Below are 17,533 nucleotides of genomic sequence, written 5' to 3'. Positions count from 1 at the left end.
TACAGAATGACAATATAAGTTGATATGATTTCTATTCTGTGTTGTTGCTTTTTAAAGCCAACACGACATATATACATACTTTCATGCTTTGAATTAAAATGAGAAAAATGTATCGGCAATGATAATCATCTCATCTTAATAATACTTTATATAGGCCCTACTGATGAAAATACCGTAATAACGATGCTTATAATTATTCTACAGCTGCTGCTATATGATCATAAAGTGGAATTCATTAGACTCAAGTTTAAAAGAAATGTCTACATTGATTAATTTCAAGAGGAATGATTACAAAGATATTCTATTTGAAATCATCAATCCTCCTGCTTGATGGCCCCTCCTCTCTCCATCTCTTCTTTTCCCTCTCATCTCAACTTTTCTCATCTATTCTTTCTGTTTTCCTATCCTCTCATCCCATCTTTCTGTCATCATGCGGAGCTTCAGTTTCAGTTTTAGTTGTTGTAGTTCTTTATACCATTCTGGTACATATCATTATATTGTTCTTATGTGTTCAATTCACGGCTTCATTATGATGTGATTTATTATTATTATTATTATCATTTTTTTTTTTTTTTTTTGGGGGGGGGGGGGGGGCCCTAGGTAATACAAGCTGTGCTTTTGGTTTAGGCTACCCCACTTTGGTTCTTATGACTACTACACACCATTTGTTGCCAATGTATATGTGATCAGAATATGTGTTTCGGATTATCAATATTATATAAAAGACAAAATGTTATTGTAAAATCATTGTAATTCAACTATGTTTGTTTCTTGTCCTTGTGAACACAAAGTGGAAATAAATTCGAATCAAATCAATAAACTATAGTGATAATGATGATGACCACTATAATGATAAACAGCAAACAATAATAACACTGCTAGATATAAGAATACTGTTATTGATATACAAGCAGGGATACATTAATTATGATAACAAAGATGCAACTCGTGAAAGAATTGCTACCGTCCGTGCTGGGTGGCTGGTCTGGTCGTCTGCTGATGGCTGGGGGATCAGGAGACGGGAGTGCTGGCTTACTGCTCACTGGTATCGTTGGAGGGACATCGTGAGCTTGGGCAGTCGGCTGGTCACTGTCAAGAGTTTCATAGTCCTAACGGTGGATGACATAACACAGAATCGTGACAGCATGACCAAAAGCATGGATGAGTGTTCAGAAAAGTAGGGAAAGTCAGCTTATGCTTCACTTTTTGGTACCAATGTGACAATGTTATACGTCAGTCACCTCAAGAGTTTTGAGCTGAACATGTTAGGAGTGGTTTGACGATGATTGACTTCTACTTAGCTGGTACATGATGTACGCAACCTCAAATCTCTTTTTTAGAAAGAGGCATGCTATTCAGCAGTTGTTGCTATCTCAGGCGAGGCACACATAAGCTATTCATATAACCAGTGAGTACACAAGAGATGCCTGAAAGAAAATTTACTTCTTGCTACAAAACACACTAACACAAACAACATGCATCACTCAAATATCTCCCAACAAGATATATCCTCCCAATCATATATTTGTACTTTCAAGTGTAACACATTATGTTTACTGTGTGCACCATTCAGTTTGCAAGCATAAAATTTGCAAGGCAAGATGTGAGAGATAAATTTTCACATCACCTGTAAATGCACTTCAGTTTACGAGGGTTACATATTCCACACAAAGAATTAGTGGCCATGTCCTACCACATGCAATGACTTGCAAAAAAAAGAAGAAGAATATACATATAAATATATATAAATATATATATATACATAGGAAAGTACATACTCTGCCCTACATATGCAATACAAATGCATTAATACTGATTAAAATCATATCAACACTTACACACAATGTTAGTTAAAATTAGTTTGAATGTGTTAAACACAGCAATATGATTGAATTACATTAGTCAAACCCACATGCAGCAACACTGAAGAAAAATGCATATAACATTAACTTTAGCCTCCCCATGGTTGAAATCAAGAAAAATAATACCAAAAAAAAAAAACCACAACATCACAATCAATATCAATAAACATTTTGACTAAAGAAAGTGAACAATAGCTCAAAATACGCTTCATGTGCAATGCATGTGGCATACTATTTCATGCAAATTCCTTCCCTGCTATCAAACACCTTTCTCACCTCAATACAAGAAGGTAGCTCCATACTGTACCATGTGCATTCATCGAAGATTGAATGACAAGCTTACTTTGCAATTGTTTGTATCAAGTTTAGCATTGTATGACATTTATATCTCAAACACTTATGTGGATTTTTTTTTTTATTCACGGACTGGCCGAAAAAACGGCCATCTGGCTGAGCCCAGTAGAGTGACAAAATAAAAAGAAATGAAATGAAATGAAAGCCCGTACACTTTGCAGGTTTTGATTAGATCTAAACAGATGTATTATTACAAAATGCAAACTAGGTATTCCATAACTGTTTATTCTGACAACAGTAATATATAAATCTTACGTTTTGATTATGTAAATGGAGATGGATGAAGACATATGATTTGTGCTTATTTTTATCATTTATCCTGTGCATGATTGTGTGACGGTATCAGATTTTCAAATGAATTCTTTAAGTCCTGCATGTCTAACTTCCTTTTCTAAACCCAAAGCCACAAAATCACAACCAAAAATGTTTACGGACAAATAATCAAAACTGTATCAAAAAACAACATGACAGTGGGCATTGGTGTAATGTTTAATTTCACACGACACTCAACTTTTTTAAAAGAAATATTCCTTAGAAACACAGATCTTTTTCTCATAAACTTCTAAAAGTAGAAGCCAACTTTATATGTCCTCAAAACACTCAATAAATTTTATCATTTTTGTAGATGACTCCTTGTATCAGTCAAAATGCCTCACCTTAAAGCAACCCAATGCAGCAAGCAACATGAATTTCCTGGCACAGTGAATCTTAACTATCCACTTCAAAGCACATCTACGCATGGCACTGAAGCTCCAAGAAGGTGACTAGGCTTTTGCATATATCAATGTAATATTTCATACTGAGGTAACTTTGTGATACATTGATATTCAGTGTGACATTGTTTAATACAGCAATTGACACCTTGAGGTGAAATTTGACATGTGACACAATACACGGAACTTTGAAATGAAAGCAAGAGATTACTAAGCAGAGCCTGAGGGGTGAAGGCTGAGGTGTGAGTTTTCTTCAATTTGTCTCCCTCTACGAATGAAATTTGTAAGATCGCAACTGCTGATCTATAATCTTAACAAACACGTCGGAAAAAAGGGAACCATGGGATTTGAACCTGTCATCTACTGAATCCTAACACACTCTAGCCAATCATCCTCATTTTCAAGGCAAAGGAAGAAGACATTGCAGACCTAGATCATAAAGGATTTTTTTTTCTTGAATTGTTTTTAAGCAAGTGCAATGTGAAGTGGAGAACTTTCTGCCCTTTCTTGAACATGCAAACAAATCTCACATCAAACTGCATTCCTCTCAGCTGCACAGAGACAGCAGAAACCACAACATTTATCCACACATTGCATATACAAATGAAGGCACCTACATGTATGCCACTGGTAACACATTTACAGTAGGCCTTTGCACTCTAGATGTTACAGAATTAATGCAAAGTTGTGTATAATAACTGATATAGCAGCCAGGAACAACGACTGGGGGTATTTTCATGATGAAGGTGCTTGATGATGACCACTCTACAGAAGTAAAACAGGAAATGTTAGGCACACACAAAGCAATCAGGAACAGTTAGACACAATTTGACAGCTACATGTGGTAGTTTTTTCTGCACTGGCTGGTGAAGATCACTTTTGGGTGCCACATCTAATCGGAAGAAAGAATGTTTACCTCCTCTTGAATTTTCTTGCTGGTATCCTAGAAACACAGAATTCAGCACCGGAAATTATCATTGTCAACTTCGTAATCAATGTTGAATACGAAAAAAAAAAAAAAAAAATTGCCAGAAGTTGTTGTACTTTCAATCATCTACTAAATTTGACATAATGGAAGCATTGTTAGATAGCTGATAACTAGCTGATATCTACCTTGCCAAAGGGATCAGATTGACAGATTAGGTACAACTCATGTTTTCAATCACTGTCACTTTAATTAAGTTAGACACACAAGGCTATTAAGATTGCTTTCTGACACACAAAAAATAATGAAAACTAGAGAGGGGCCGTCAAAGGCGGCAGACCCACGCCTTAAGTACAAAGTCGGGGTAAACATAATGTGCATTCGGTCATCTACCAGAATTCGGTCACTTAATTGCTACTTGTAGTGTGCTTTATCACCAGCCAGTGAGTTCTACCAAAGATCGTACACTTCAGTGTACGATCTTTGGTTCTACAGTCACATCACACGCAAATCACATCATTTCACATACGGTAACACTCATTCACAACAGGAAAGTCCTTTAGTCTCCTCCCAAAATCCATCGAAAATCCAATTCCACCGTCAAGTGCAGAATCGGAACTTTTCCAAGCGGGCGCGAATTAAGTCCAGTTTTAAGAGTATTGTCTACGTGACGGGTCGCCGAAAAACGCTAAAAATCGAGAAATACGCCGTTTTCTTGCGGGATATTTTGATTATAGCAAGCCGAGAGTGTGATGATATCAAAGGTCGTATGAGTGTACGATCTTTGATGGTATCCACAAAAGCGCAAAAGAAAAACAAAATTTACGTACCCCCTAGGCAATTACCCCTATGATTAGTGTCTACGGAAATTATGCAATGCAAGGGTTGAATGCAAATGTCTACTGCACCAGTATTCGGTCACCAACGAGCGCCGCAACGTCCCCAATGCAATTTTGCACCAACAGTGTAGAGCGCGATGCATTTTCAGCGGCCTTGCACACGCATTGACATTGAGCGCGCATATCGTGCAGTGTGACTGCGACCGAGCAAATGCTCCTGCACCAGTATTCGGTCACCAACGAGCGCCGCAACGTCCCCGATGCAATTTTGCACCAACAGTGTAGAGCGCGATGCATTTTCAGCGGCCTTGCACACGCATTGACATTGAGCGCGCATATCGTGCAGTGTGACTGTGACCGAGCAAATGCTCCTCCAACGAAAAAAAAAATCAATGTTAATTTGAAAAATCATCAAAATACGGGCCAGTTTGTGACGACGGAGAACGAACTTTCATAAATCTAAAAGGACATAGTCCCTCAAACAGGCCTAAACGTAAATTTCGGAATTCTTACGAACATTTGAGCAGCGAAGTCGGATCGTTTGGGAGTTTATGTTTTCGTATGGTAGCGGAAAATCGCAAAGTGAGAAACGGGAAATTTTCGGAGTGGTCACTATACCATAGGGTCAAAACTTCAAGGTCACACAGAATTTGCAAGGGTCAACTGATTATCACCAAAATCTAATCGATTCTTTCCTGCCATTATCCAAACATTCCCTGAACATTTCGTGCAAATCCGTTTACCCGTTCTCTTGTTATCTTGTACACAAACAAACAAACAAACAAACAAACAAACAAACACACAAACAAACAAAAAAACAAACAAACAAACAAACAAACAAACATACGGAACCCTTTACATAACCCCCTGCCGATTTTCATCGGCGTGGGTAAAGAAAATGCATGGATGAACAGTTGTAAGCCTATAAATGCAAATTTAATTCCCTACCACATCAATAATTCTCCCTTTTCTTTTGCCCATATCTTTACAGATTGATTGTGTACAAAACAACTCAAGTTAAAAGAGAACTCAAGATCAAGACATTCACCCGTGTAGCACTGTGAGGTTTTTGTGCACATTGAGCTTGTATTCACAGAAGGAAGCTGTAAATTTTATATTATGTTTTACACAATTTCATAATATACACATACAGATATTTGTATGTCGACTATTAAATTACATAGTAGAGGAAAACAGGGACGGCATATGTATCGGTCCGAGAAACACAATATCATATCTAACACACAACACATAACACATAAACACTACATACACACATGTAGTTGTATATGTACACACCACAGAATAATTTTCCAACTTGAATTTGACTAGCAATTTCAGCTGAGTGATGAATGATGTTTGAAATGGTATCCTGAACCCTTCTGTGGATGAAAACTGCTACACAAGAGATACTGGGTAGTTTGTGTAGCAGTGGTATAAAAATGCATAGCAAATTGCATTGCAAAACCAGGGAAATTATTCCCTGCACACAACTACAACAACAACAGCAGCAAACAGAGCAAGACTGGTAGCAGCACTCACATACACTATTGCTTTTAATTTTCCCTACAATTATGCCTGCAGACTACCAAAGGCATGTGGTTAGCAGCTATCACATATTCTGATGGAACCATACTCTCATTTGGCACAATCATGCAAATGAAAGCATACTAGGTACTTTTTGTTGATCTTGTTGCTATCAACAGCAACTATCACATGCTCAAAATAAAAGATGCACCCACGAATTTCTTTGGAAAGTATTGCATTACATTCGTGAATCCAACACTGAAGGATCCAATATCTGAGTCATAATAACTTGACTCAACTTCAACTCAGAGCAGTTGGTGCAGATCTTGTTGGCAAAGCCCTGATATTTATATCTTATATTGAACACTAGTGTTCACCTTTCAACCATAAGATACCTGATTTCTTTTTGAACTACTCGTGTTCACCTTTCAACCACAAGATATCTGATTTGATTTTAAACTACCTGTGGGTATTCATCTTTCAAGCATAGGATATCTCATTTGATTTTCAACTATCAGTGCTCACCTCTCAACCATAAAGTATCTGATTTGATTTTAAACTACTGGTGTTCACCTTTCAACCATTATATATGACTTGATTTTGAACTACAAGTGTTCATCTTTCAACCATAAGATATCTGATTTGATTTTGAACTACACTGGTGTTTACCTCAAAAACATAACATATCTGATTTGATTTTGAACTACCAGTGTTCACCTTTCAACCATAAGATATTTGATTTGATAGCGTCATCACACACACACACTCCACAGACCCAGATATTTAAATACATGTGGGCCTAGCTGCGAATGAGACCATTCAAGTCACCTTCATCCTCTTGGATTTAAACCCTTTCTGTGCCAGGGACTTTGGACAATATACAATGCTATGACATGGTGCTAGCTGTACCAGTCAGCAGCAAAAACACGCAAAGTAAGCCAAAGTACTGTGTTTCTTTATAGTAGAATGGAAAAGACCTAATGACAGCATTATCTATCCAGGACTTGTATGCCTTCTGACAAGGTTTATCAAAGTGAAGTCAACTCAAAGGAAGATGGACATCCAGTTTAAAACACATGGCACCAGCAAAACATGACACATGTATCAAATACTTTGGTAGAAATCCAAAAAGATTAGCAGAAATGAGGAAAATAGAAATGGGAATGAATTACATGTAAATCATATCATGATATAGCATAAATCGATGAAGGTTTTATGTATTGAGAAATGAAATATGATGATGGAGGGCGAAAGGTCCCGGTATTCTATAAATAATTCTTTTCTGTATTCTGTTGATAATATTATGCCTTTTTTTCACTTTCTTTCCTTGTTTGCATAAATGTCTCACTCAAAGAGAGACTTTTGGAACAAATGTAAAGTACAATACATGCTCTGAATCATGCTACAATAACACCAACCGGAGCTTCCTTGTCTTCTATTCATGAATGATGAGAGGATTTGGTAAAATTAACCCATTGAGTCATTGAAACCACATCTGTCTGATTTGGTGCTGCTAGCTTTCTATAATAATTACTTATTATCCATTTTAATAGCAGTGGCGGATCCAGAGGGGTGCACCGGGCGCGCGCCCCCTCTTTATTTGTTGTTAAAACAATAGATACAAAAAGGAAAAAAATTATATGAAACCTGGAAGTAGCACCAGAAATATTGTTTGCGCCCCCTCCCCTTTACAGAATTCCTGGATCCGCCCCTGAATAGTGTTTCATAATGGGTGATGTTCCTAATTCTGAATGACTTATTCTGGATGATAGTAAGAAACGTCTTTTGAATATGAAATAAGAAAGAGCATGCAATTTTAAGAGACATTCAAAGTTTATTTGATGAAAATTGGCTGTGAAATGGCCAAGACATCCAAACAAATTGATACTCTGTTTTTGGAAATCTCAGTCATTTCAAAGCTGATTTTCCTCAAATAAACTTTAAATTCCTGTTCGAATGGTACCCTCTTTAGCATTTCATAAAGTGGTTCCTAAGTAGCTCGCTAAACGTTAAAAGCTGAATCCTCACCTCAACCAATACTAAACCATGCATTTCAGTGACAGAAACAACAACAACAAATCTTACTTATGGTGAATATCAATAATGTACGATGTATATCACTTCAGTAAAGTAGCAAGCCGTACTTCAACTTTTTCCAAAACATTTCCTGAGAGGGGAACAGAGTCTGAAATGTTACAGCTGTAGTAGAATACTAGTAAATGTGTTGCCATTATAGCTCATGTCTGATGTCTACAAAATACTCTATAATTTGTCAGTCTGGAATTGTACGATGAGCAACAAGTTAATATCACAAAGACAGAAATGCCATTAGCTCTCAATGGTTTGGTATCAAACATGACACATGAAGTAGAGTTAGCATGATGATGAAGATGAGAAGAAACATTATGTTTTGATGACACAAATAAGCAGAGGTTGTGGAACAATATTTTCCAATGATGTTAATTTGTTTTGCAGGTATATGTATGTGAAACATTATGATAAATCACTGAATGACTGGAACAAATAAGAGTGTCAAATGTTGAAGAAGTTTTTCTTTTGTTCCTACTGAATTCTTTTTTTGTCGTTCATCCACACATTAAAACTTTAAGCATTAGTCAGAATATTAACGTTGGATATGGGCGGATAGACATTTTGAATGGTGTTTTATAGGAAAGAGTACATAATATGGACATGGATAGATATATTAGCAGAGCAGAATTCATGAGCGACAGTAGAGAGGGGTTTGTTGTGTATGCATCAATAAATATCACTTGACACTTTACCTTTGTAGGTGGAGGGGGTTTCTGTGCAAAGGCGAAGCAAATATAGGGATATTGAAAAAGAATAGATATCATTTTAGTGATTCTACAAGTCCTACAATGTTGACATATGTAGACTGACCTGACTTCTGGATACACAATGAAGGGCAGTCTCTACAAGAATTGAGGGTATACATGTACTTGCAAAACTGTCACTTTAAACTTGGTAGGAGTAAAAAAATAAAATAAATAAATAATAGAACAGGCATCCTACACAATGGTATCCTATACTCAAGGCTATTGTATTTTATTACCAAATAGGGTTCTAAAGCCTGCCGCACACTACACCACCTGATGTCATGCGACCTCCTGACTGTCAGTTTGATGTCACCAAACACTCTAGAGTCAGATCATAGTACCACTAAGTCGCAAGACCTGATTGGAAGGTGTTGGCATGTTTAATTTTTTCAAGTGGTCATGAGCACCATCTCACCTTTCAACCAATCGTGATAAAGTATTTCACTGAGGTTGTGCATTTCAATTTTAAAAACAGTAAGGTCGAGACATAGTAGTCTGCGACTTAACGCTCGCATGCGCAGCGTGCATTGCAGCTTGGTACCCTTTTTACGGTTGCTATGGAACAGGTTGCAGGTCCTAAGGTCAGGTCGCATAGTGTGTGAGGCCAGGTCACACGACCTGGTCTCATGGTCAGAAGGTTGTGGAATGTGCGGCAGGCATAACACTAACTGTTGATGGTCAAACAATAGATGCAGCCAGACGTACTGTAAAGTACAAAATTTATGAAGCAATCCCATCATATCCTAGGCTTGACAGTTTAATATTTCTCAATGGCTAGAGAACAGAGGACTTGTAGCAAAGAAAACAGAGAATTACATAGGAAGCATTGACACAACAAACCACTCATATAAGGGCACTTGCCAACAAGCATTACAGGCAAAAATCAAACAAATCTGAAATTAATCCTAGAAAAGAACAAATGGGTCAAGCTCAATTGCAAATGTGGATTAATGTGACACCACAGTACATGGCAGAATACAAATCATATCCTCCCGTCCCCCTCCAACAGAGAATAGCATGAATAAGAGATCAAATTCAGCTAGCAATTTCCGGAACAGTTTGATGTTACCCCTTTCTATAGAAACTGATGAATACAACCTGCACCAATGACCTGTGTATGTATCTGGCTGGCAGAGCATTCCTACAAATTTATGACGTACTCAAAAGTAACTACATATTTTGGTTTCAACTGTTCTAAGAATGACTTTGAGATACCATCTGATGGGATCTCGTTCAGAAATAACCAAACTTGCCTTCCTTGCGGTGCCGGAGGAACAATAGTTTCCCCTTTAGTGCTCATGCATCAGTGCATGCTAACAGAGAGATCGAAGCATGCAGTGAACGGTGCAGGTTCAATGCAAATAAATAATTTTTAAGCAGTGATCTTTGGTTGACAAAATGGTCTGAATATGACACGAAGACAGTCTTAAATCCATCTACTACGGGTAAAATGACTTCACAGCTGTGTCAGCTATCTTGTGCTTCAGCAGCAAAAAATTGGACATTCAAAAGCATGTTTGTGCATTTAGTGTCCATACAATTTGACAGAGTTTGGCGACAAAGCTGACAGTATCCTATCGAAGGGCTAGTTTTCTTTCGAACCTTGTCTCTTTCGCAGTCAAAATGCACTGGCTAAAGTCATTGTAATGGATGTATGAATAGGTACAAACTGACCTGACTGTCATCGTCATCGTCATCCTCGTCGTCGCGTACCATGCTGGAACTCTCGGAACCCTGCCAGCTGTCATAGTAGTTGTAGATATCATCAGCATCCCCTGGGGAAACGATTCAGAAAGAATGACTACTAATTAAATCATAATCAGGCATCGTGAGATCAGACATAAGCTTATCATTGTTGCAAATCGATGATGATGGGTCACACTACACAAATTAGACACACAGTTTCTTTGATAGATGAGGTTGTTTAATTGCAGGTAAATCAGGATATATTTCAAACAGGTTTCTACGATCTTGTTACCTCACTGGTTCTCATTTAACTCTCTCTTCTTTCCATTCAAACTGAGCTTATATTATTTTTGATTGTTTTTGCGTCTTGTTAACAACACAACATAACACATTGCGCAGCACAACAAGTCATGGTAATGTTCACAATACGTCGCAAATTAAAGCTGAACATATAACAATACAAACAGGCGTGTCTACGTCACAATCCAATATACAACAAAATCTTGATATGTTCAATTTGATATAATACGAGGCAACATTGTTATGAAGATACAAAAAATGTACACTATTAAGGCAACGCTGCACACTGGCACTGGCCTGACGGTCCCTGACCAATAAAAAGCACTGTCGTACCATGAACTTTTTCAGGAATGGACCAGCAAAAAAAAGGAAAAACTGGGTACCGGTACCTACTGGTCCGACAGACAGGTCAGACCAAAGAGTAGAAAAAATGGGTTAGTGTGCAGCCCTGAGTAAGGCATACTTTCTCATATTACATACAAACATTTTAATCTTACAATACTGTTACTAGACAAACTCTCCTTGCCATCCTCGACCTGTATTAAATGTCCACTCATGAAACAGCATCTCTTTCACACAACGTGTGATATGTGTACATCAGCTAGTTCTTTCACACTTCCTGGATCATCACATTATGTTGATCTAACAAAAGCATCACTCTGTCCAAGAATATTCTGGAGAGATCTTAGATCACATTTTGGTGTCATGCCACTATTTTTTTAATTTCTTGGACGTCTTGGCAGTAGGCTTACAATAAAGACAGCTTGGCCAAGCTTCCCTCCTCCCCCCCCCCCCCCCCAAAACAGTGTCAGCTGTATAACCAGCATTACCTTCTAAGCAGTACAGCTTCACAAAATTGAGAAAATGCTGTAAAACTTGAAATTTTCACCTGCATGAAACTTTCAGGAAGGAACTTTGGGAACAAACACCAGTAAAGGTGTTTGTCTACACAGTGCACTGAATGCTAGTGGCAATTCACGAAAGTTTCATGACGCAAATGTTTCTTATTTTACAGTACTGTATTTGTCTCAAAACGCTTGTAGAAAAAAGGCATCAGAAAAAAAAAAAAAACCCACACCTCCGTCAAAGTTCTCAAATATGCCTCATTGTGCTGAAACATCTTCCAAACTTCTGTTATCAGTTTCTGGTTTTTACCAGGGAGGTGAGAATCTCACCTCCCTGTTTTTATATATTTCATATAAGCTGAAAACTTTAACTGACAAAAGTCGATGTGTCGGAAAGGTATTGCATATTGAGCTTGCACATAAAATGACCAGGGCATTGTGATGGAGAAACCAAATCGTCTTGAAGATGTTTCTTCAGTGAGTGAAACCAAACCTAGAAGAGTTCCCTTGAAAAGAAACATGTGTCAAATCTTAACCCGTTGAGGATGGACTGATTTTGCTACAACACCCATTTCCAATAGACACCTGCCCGAGTCCTAGTATACTTGGGACTCGTCCTCAACGGGTTAAGAATCATAACAGTACTGTGCAGTGGACTCTTCAATGACACTTGACTTAAGAGCTTTACTTGAACAAAAATGTTGAAAAGAAATATATGAGCAATCCAGCCATACCATCCCAATGCAAGGGTGAGCCAGACACAATACACATCATTCAGACAACCACATGAGATACCATGATAACTAAATCTTTCATTAAGACATTTCATTAGACATTTGACCTTAGAGTTTATCGACCTCTGACATCTGACCGCTACATAAGTCATCTTAAATCTCAGCTCATCAACACCCTGGGATGTACATGTACGTCTGGTATCATCCCAAAATTGCCTGGGCATCACTACAATACCATGTGGCAAGTGCAACAGAATCGAAACATAAACAATGGATGGATAACCAACTGATTTCATGTAGTGCCGTATAGGATTAAGGGCATGATGCGACAAAGGAGAGTTTCCTTGCAGTGTGGCAAGATCCACTCTACCCTTTGCTATCAGGAGCATGGTGAATCCCCCCCCCCCCCCAAATCAATATTATCTAGGGTACACATACGCTTGTTCTCTTTCTTTAAGATCACCCTTCCATTTCAGGACTGCCATAATTTCTGAACTCCCCTTTCAAGGGCTTTCCACAGGCTCTTTCTGCCTTGGAGATCCCCCTAAATCCAGAACACTGTTTGCAATGCACCCCCTTTCTCAGGTGAGCTCTCATTCCCACCCAGAACTCAAGACAGACACCCCACCTCATTTACGGTACGCTGTCATTATACAATACCTTAGAACAGGATTTTTTGTGTGTTCAAAATGGGATCTCAGGACTCAGAAGAAACCAAATAAAAATGGAAATCTCATGACATAAATGTTTGAACAAATTTTCTATGATTTCCAAGATATTCTTATAACCCCCTTTTTAAATTTCTCAGGAGTCCAAAGAGTAAGAGAGAGAGAAAAAAAAACCCTTTGAAATGAAAAATATGGGTGAAAGTCAAATATATCCTCTTTTTAAAAAATGACTCTGTAATAGGCTGGATTTCGTCACGTGAAAAGTACCCTTAACCACAGATTTAAGGATCATGCATGCAGGCCCTCTGACACCAGAGTAGGGTGGTCGGGGGTGAATCCTGTACAGAGTCCATGGGAATATAAGAAGCTGGTCACGAATGGGATAAAGTTATTGGTCCTAACACAATGAGAGTAAATAATTGCACACCTGTGACTAGCCTCTGGATGTCTTCATCGTTGCTGACCTGCTTGACGGGGATGGGCACACGGAATGGTCGGTCATAGTTCTTCTGCTGATTGACAAAGTCCGAGTCGAAATGACCATGTGGACCTATGAAATGGAGGAAGGAAAAGTAATAGAATGACTGACTAGGTTTATCTACAGGCACTGCACATAATATTACTAACTGGATTCCTCTTACCACTACCCCTTGACCTACAAAATAGGTCTCCTCTACTACTACATATATCAAATTATTAAAACTTCATAAAGAAGGTTTATAGGCAGACATTTTGAACGTACCCATTTTTGATGCGACCTTGTTGCTCATGGTCACATAACCCTCTGGGTTTGGACTGTCGTGCAAACCAACAGAGCGATCCTGGAGATTAGGAGAAGACAAGATGGCACACGGTTGATGATTGAGGGAAGAGGAGGGAAGAGGAGAAAATGAAAAGGAGTAAGAGATGAACAGAAACAGAATGCATTGAAATGTTTACAAAACTGTTATGAATAAACACTGTATAATGTCCATTTATCTTATCAACTCAACACAACCTTCTGACTCCATTGAAAATGCACAACTATAACAGGGCTCGACATTAGCCATGGCCCGGTGGCCTGGGCCACAAAAAACTTGATTGTAAGGGCACAAAATTTCCACAATGGTTATCTTTTGGTGGCCCAAACAGGCAATTAAGATTTAAAATGGATTGTTATATTTGCCTTTATTTCAGGCCACTACATTTCTCTTTTGGGCCACCAAAATTTCAGATTCAGATATTGAAGTGGCCTGAACCGCAGACAAAAGTTAATGCGAAACCCTGACTATGATGACAGTATGTGCCATATGCACTTGATTTCTTAATCCATATCATCCTCTAATTCTGTAATCCTGATAGTCATTGTACTGGACCAATCATGTTCTTCTAGACACAGGGTTAAAACTGACAACTCTGCTATTTGAAAAAGATCTTGACTTCACTTCACTTGATCTGGATTGTAGTCTGCGTTTGCTGCAGGTGTCCCAGGTTCTAGGGTAGGCAGCAAGCGGCTACAGTGTCTAACACTAGCCTTTGACACAACTCTGTTTCATGGGTCACCATTACTATTCCATTCCTAACTATTATTATGTTTGTTTTGCTTTTCTATTTCTTTTGTTTTACTGGGGAGTCAGTGCATATGTGACCCGCCACAACAAAAGGATCCAAAAGTCTCTGATGGCTGAGCTGAGAAAATCAAGTTTGAAGTCAGATCATCGAAATCGGTCAAAACCATCAAATTTCTGTTGTTGGCATAATGCTGTACTCTAATACATCTGCCAAAATTTCGAAGCTAAATGATCAATGAAAAGACATGAAAGTAACATTTTTCTAGGCCATGATTTTACAATCCGACTTTCACGATTGTGTTGGAAAGAAAACTTCGAAGGCTGTTTTCTCAAAACGTTAATTCCTAGACCACTCAACATGGTCTCATAAAATCATCAATATCTCTGCACCCAAGTACTTTTATGAGTTGTGTTATATAAGGAATTAAAGCAGAAAAATAAGGGAATACTGTCTTGCCATTTTCAGAAAATTGACCTCTCACAACTTTCGGATGCTTTTGTTGTAGCGGGTCACATATCTCTCGGCATTTCTACCAGGGTGCTGTTTCCAACAGAATCAATTAGAATATTGCAAGCTGCAGTAAATGCAGCTCCCATGGCAACAGCTCAGCGATAGCCAATCATGAGTGGGTATTTAATTTTTTCACCATGTTGACTAACAATAATTTGAAGACTCTTTTTGACAGGAGTAATGATTTCATAATAACAGCACATTTAAAGCTCAACCTCTGACTAAAGAAGAATTGAAGAAAAGAAAATACTGTGCTTGGCAATGAAAGTACCTTGATGTATTTGCTTTTGTTATAGGTTAGATCTCAGGTTTCGCTTGGCTAAGAAAGTGGTTTGTGATGTATCAAGCCTTTGTTCTGGGTTTCGTCTCAGGTAATACAATGAAAAGTATAAATAATCAGCACCAGGCTACGTGTTCCTGGCCAGGAGTGACTGACAGCTAGCTTGACATGACCACTGCTGAGGAATGGTCACTGCTGAGCACTGGTCACAGACCAGGATCTTTGGGCATCACTGTAAATTGATGCACATTCTCAGATTGACACCATTCTGGCAAACAATGTTGCACAAACTCCACTGATGAATATCATAGCAGGGCACATAAATTGGTATAACACAAACATGCATGGATTATTCCATATCAAACTATCAATAATCATTGTCTGTGAAAAGTCTGAGTGGAATACTCTACAAGAAACACAAGTTAAAGCCAGGCCAACGCAGAGCACTTGTTATGCTTTGAGACTTTAAAGCTAAATTCTACTGGACACAAAATAAGGATATCACAGAGTCAAGAGGAAAATGGCCCAGCTGTACTGCCAATGACATTTTTTTTTTTTTGGTCAAATGATGCATTTGCAGTCTCCTACCTTTTACCAGCAGTAGCTACACTTCCTCAAAAGAAAACAAAATAATTAAATTCATGAATAAATAAAAAATAATAACAAAAATAAAAATAGACATATTGGATATCAAATGTATAACTTTCAGCAAATATAAAGTACCTGAGTAGAAATGCTAACAACAGCAAAACAATTAACCAAAGACAAAAGACATCTAATTATCATTTTTACTTTTCTCACTTAAGGTTCAAATCAGATAGAGGTCCTACACTGAGATATAGTTCTACATTAGTGTAGTGCTTATAATGGAAAAGGAAAAAAAAAAGCAAAACATCAAACTTAATGCTTGTATCATTCTTCATTAAAATCACATTATATCAAAATCAAGTTCTTTGAGTTTACTATAGCATCTTCCCATTCTTTGAATCGAATGCTTTGATAATGACCAGGGGTATATCTTGGTACGTAAAATTCCACTTACTACTATCGAATTGAAAGTTGAGTATTGGTGCAAAATATGTTGACTTGAAATCTTGTTTTAAAAATCAAATACAAACACCTTTAGTGTCATCTGCTGAGAGTCCTTTGAAAAAAAGAAAAGAATACTCCACTGATTTGACATTGCTGAATCATTCTCAAAATCATGTATGCAATGGCAACAGAACCAAATCCTCTCTGTAAAAGCATAAGGGTGCTAATATCAAAACATGGTCGATACTGGGTTTATAGCCAACAAGTATGTTGACTTTTGTTCCATGTTACAATGTTTATGTGGTGCAAAATCCTTCACGCTCAGCCAAGTTGGAATCTGTAGGCACTCATCCAGATATGACCTCAATGATGCAGTATGTCACTGTGAAACAAGATCTTCCATATCCTTCAACTTTGTGAGGGTCTCCCCCACCCCCCTTCTACTTTTTGGATTGGACACAAAATCTATGACAAGATCATGCACAAACAGGAGAGTGAAAGAAAGAGATAGAGAAAGAAGGAGAGAGAAAGCAATTAAAAGCACAGACACCAAGTCCAGGCCAATAAAGGATGACAGGGGTAAAAGCATCCTTCCTCCATAGACAGCTTACAGGAGACAGGAGTCGGGTGTGCGGTTTGGCACCAGTGGGGGATGGCGGGAGCTGGGGTTTATCACTGCTGTCTATATACCCCGTTCCCATGGTGAGAAATTGAGGGGAGCTGAGTGCCATGTGAGCCCTAGAACTTCAGTTGAATTCAGATCAACTATTAGGTAGTAGCTTATAGCAGGTTTTATGCCCACTCATGCCCGTAACACTTTTGAAGGATCCAAACAACCTCAACTGGTCAAGTGCGTGCTGGACACTGTGA

General features: G+C 38.2%; 1 protein-coding gene across 12 annotated transcripts in view; it reads right to left on the bottom strand.

Moving 5' to 3' along the window:
* The window catches only part of LOC139738674 (uncharacterized), a 100,437-nt gene that overhangs the window by 17,970 nt on the left and 64,934 nt on the right, over positions 1 to 17,533 (bottom strand). For 11 of the 12 annotated variants that reach the window (XM_071649286.1, XM_071649289.1, XM_071649293.1 and 8 more), the window contains 5 exons: positions 14,033 to 14,111; positions 13,718 to 13,840; positions 10,732 to 10,832; positions 9,004 to 9,024; positions 965 to 1,109 (listed from right to left, as the gene is read on the bottom strand). In XM_071649286.1, coding sequence (XP_071505387.1) covers positions 965 to 1,109; positions 9,004 to 9,024; positions 10,732 to 10,832; positions 13,718 to 13,840; positions 14,033 to 14,111 — 469 coding nt within the window. The remainder of the gene's footprint in view (positions 1 to 964; positions 1,110 to 9,003; positions 9,025 to 10,731; positions 10,833 to 13,717; positions 13,841 to 14,032; positions 14,112 to 17,533) is intronic. The other variant, XM_071649288.1, reaches the window with a different exon arrangement.

Source organism: Diadema antillarum, unplaced genomic scaffold (assembly GCF_040938485.1).
Source record: "Diadema antillarum isolate AM-2024a unplaced genomic scaffold, OU_Dant_1.0 seq00000764_RagTag, whole genome shotgun sequence".
NCBI classification, from domain to species: Eukaryota; Metazoa; Echinodermata; class Echinoidea; order Diadematoida; family Diadematidae; genus Diadema; species Diadema antillarum.
Note: the sequence above shows the minus strand (reverse complement) of the source record. Positions and strands in the feature narration are given on the sequence as shown.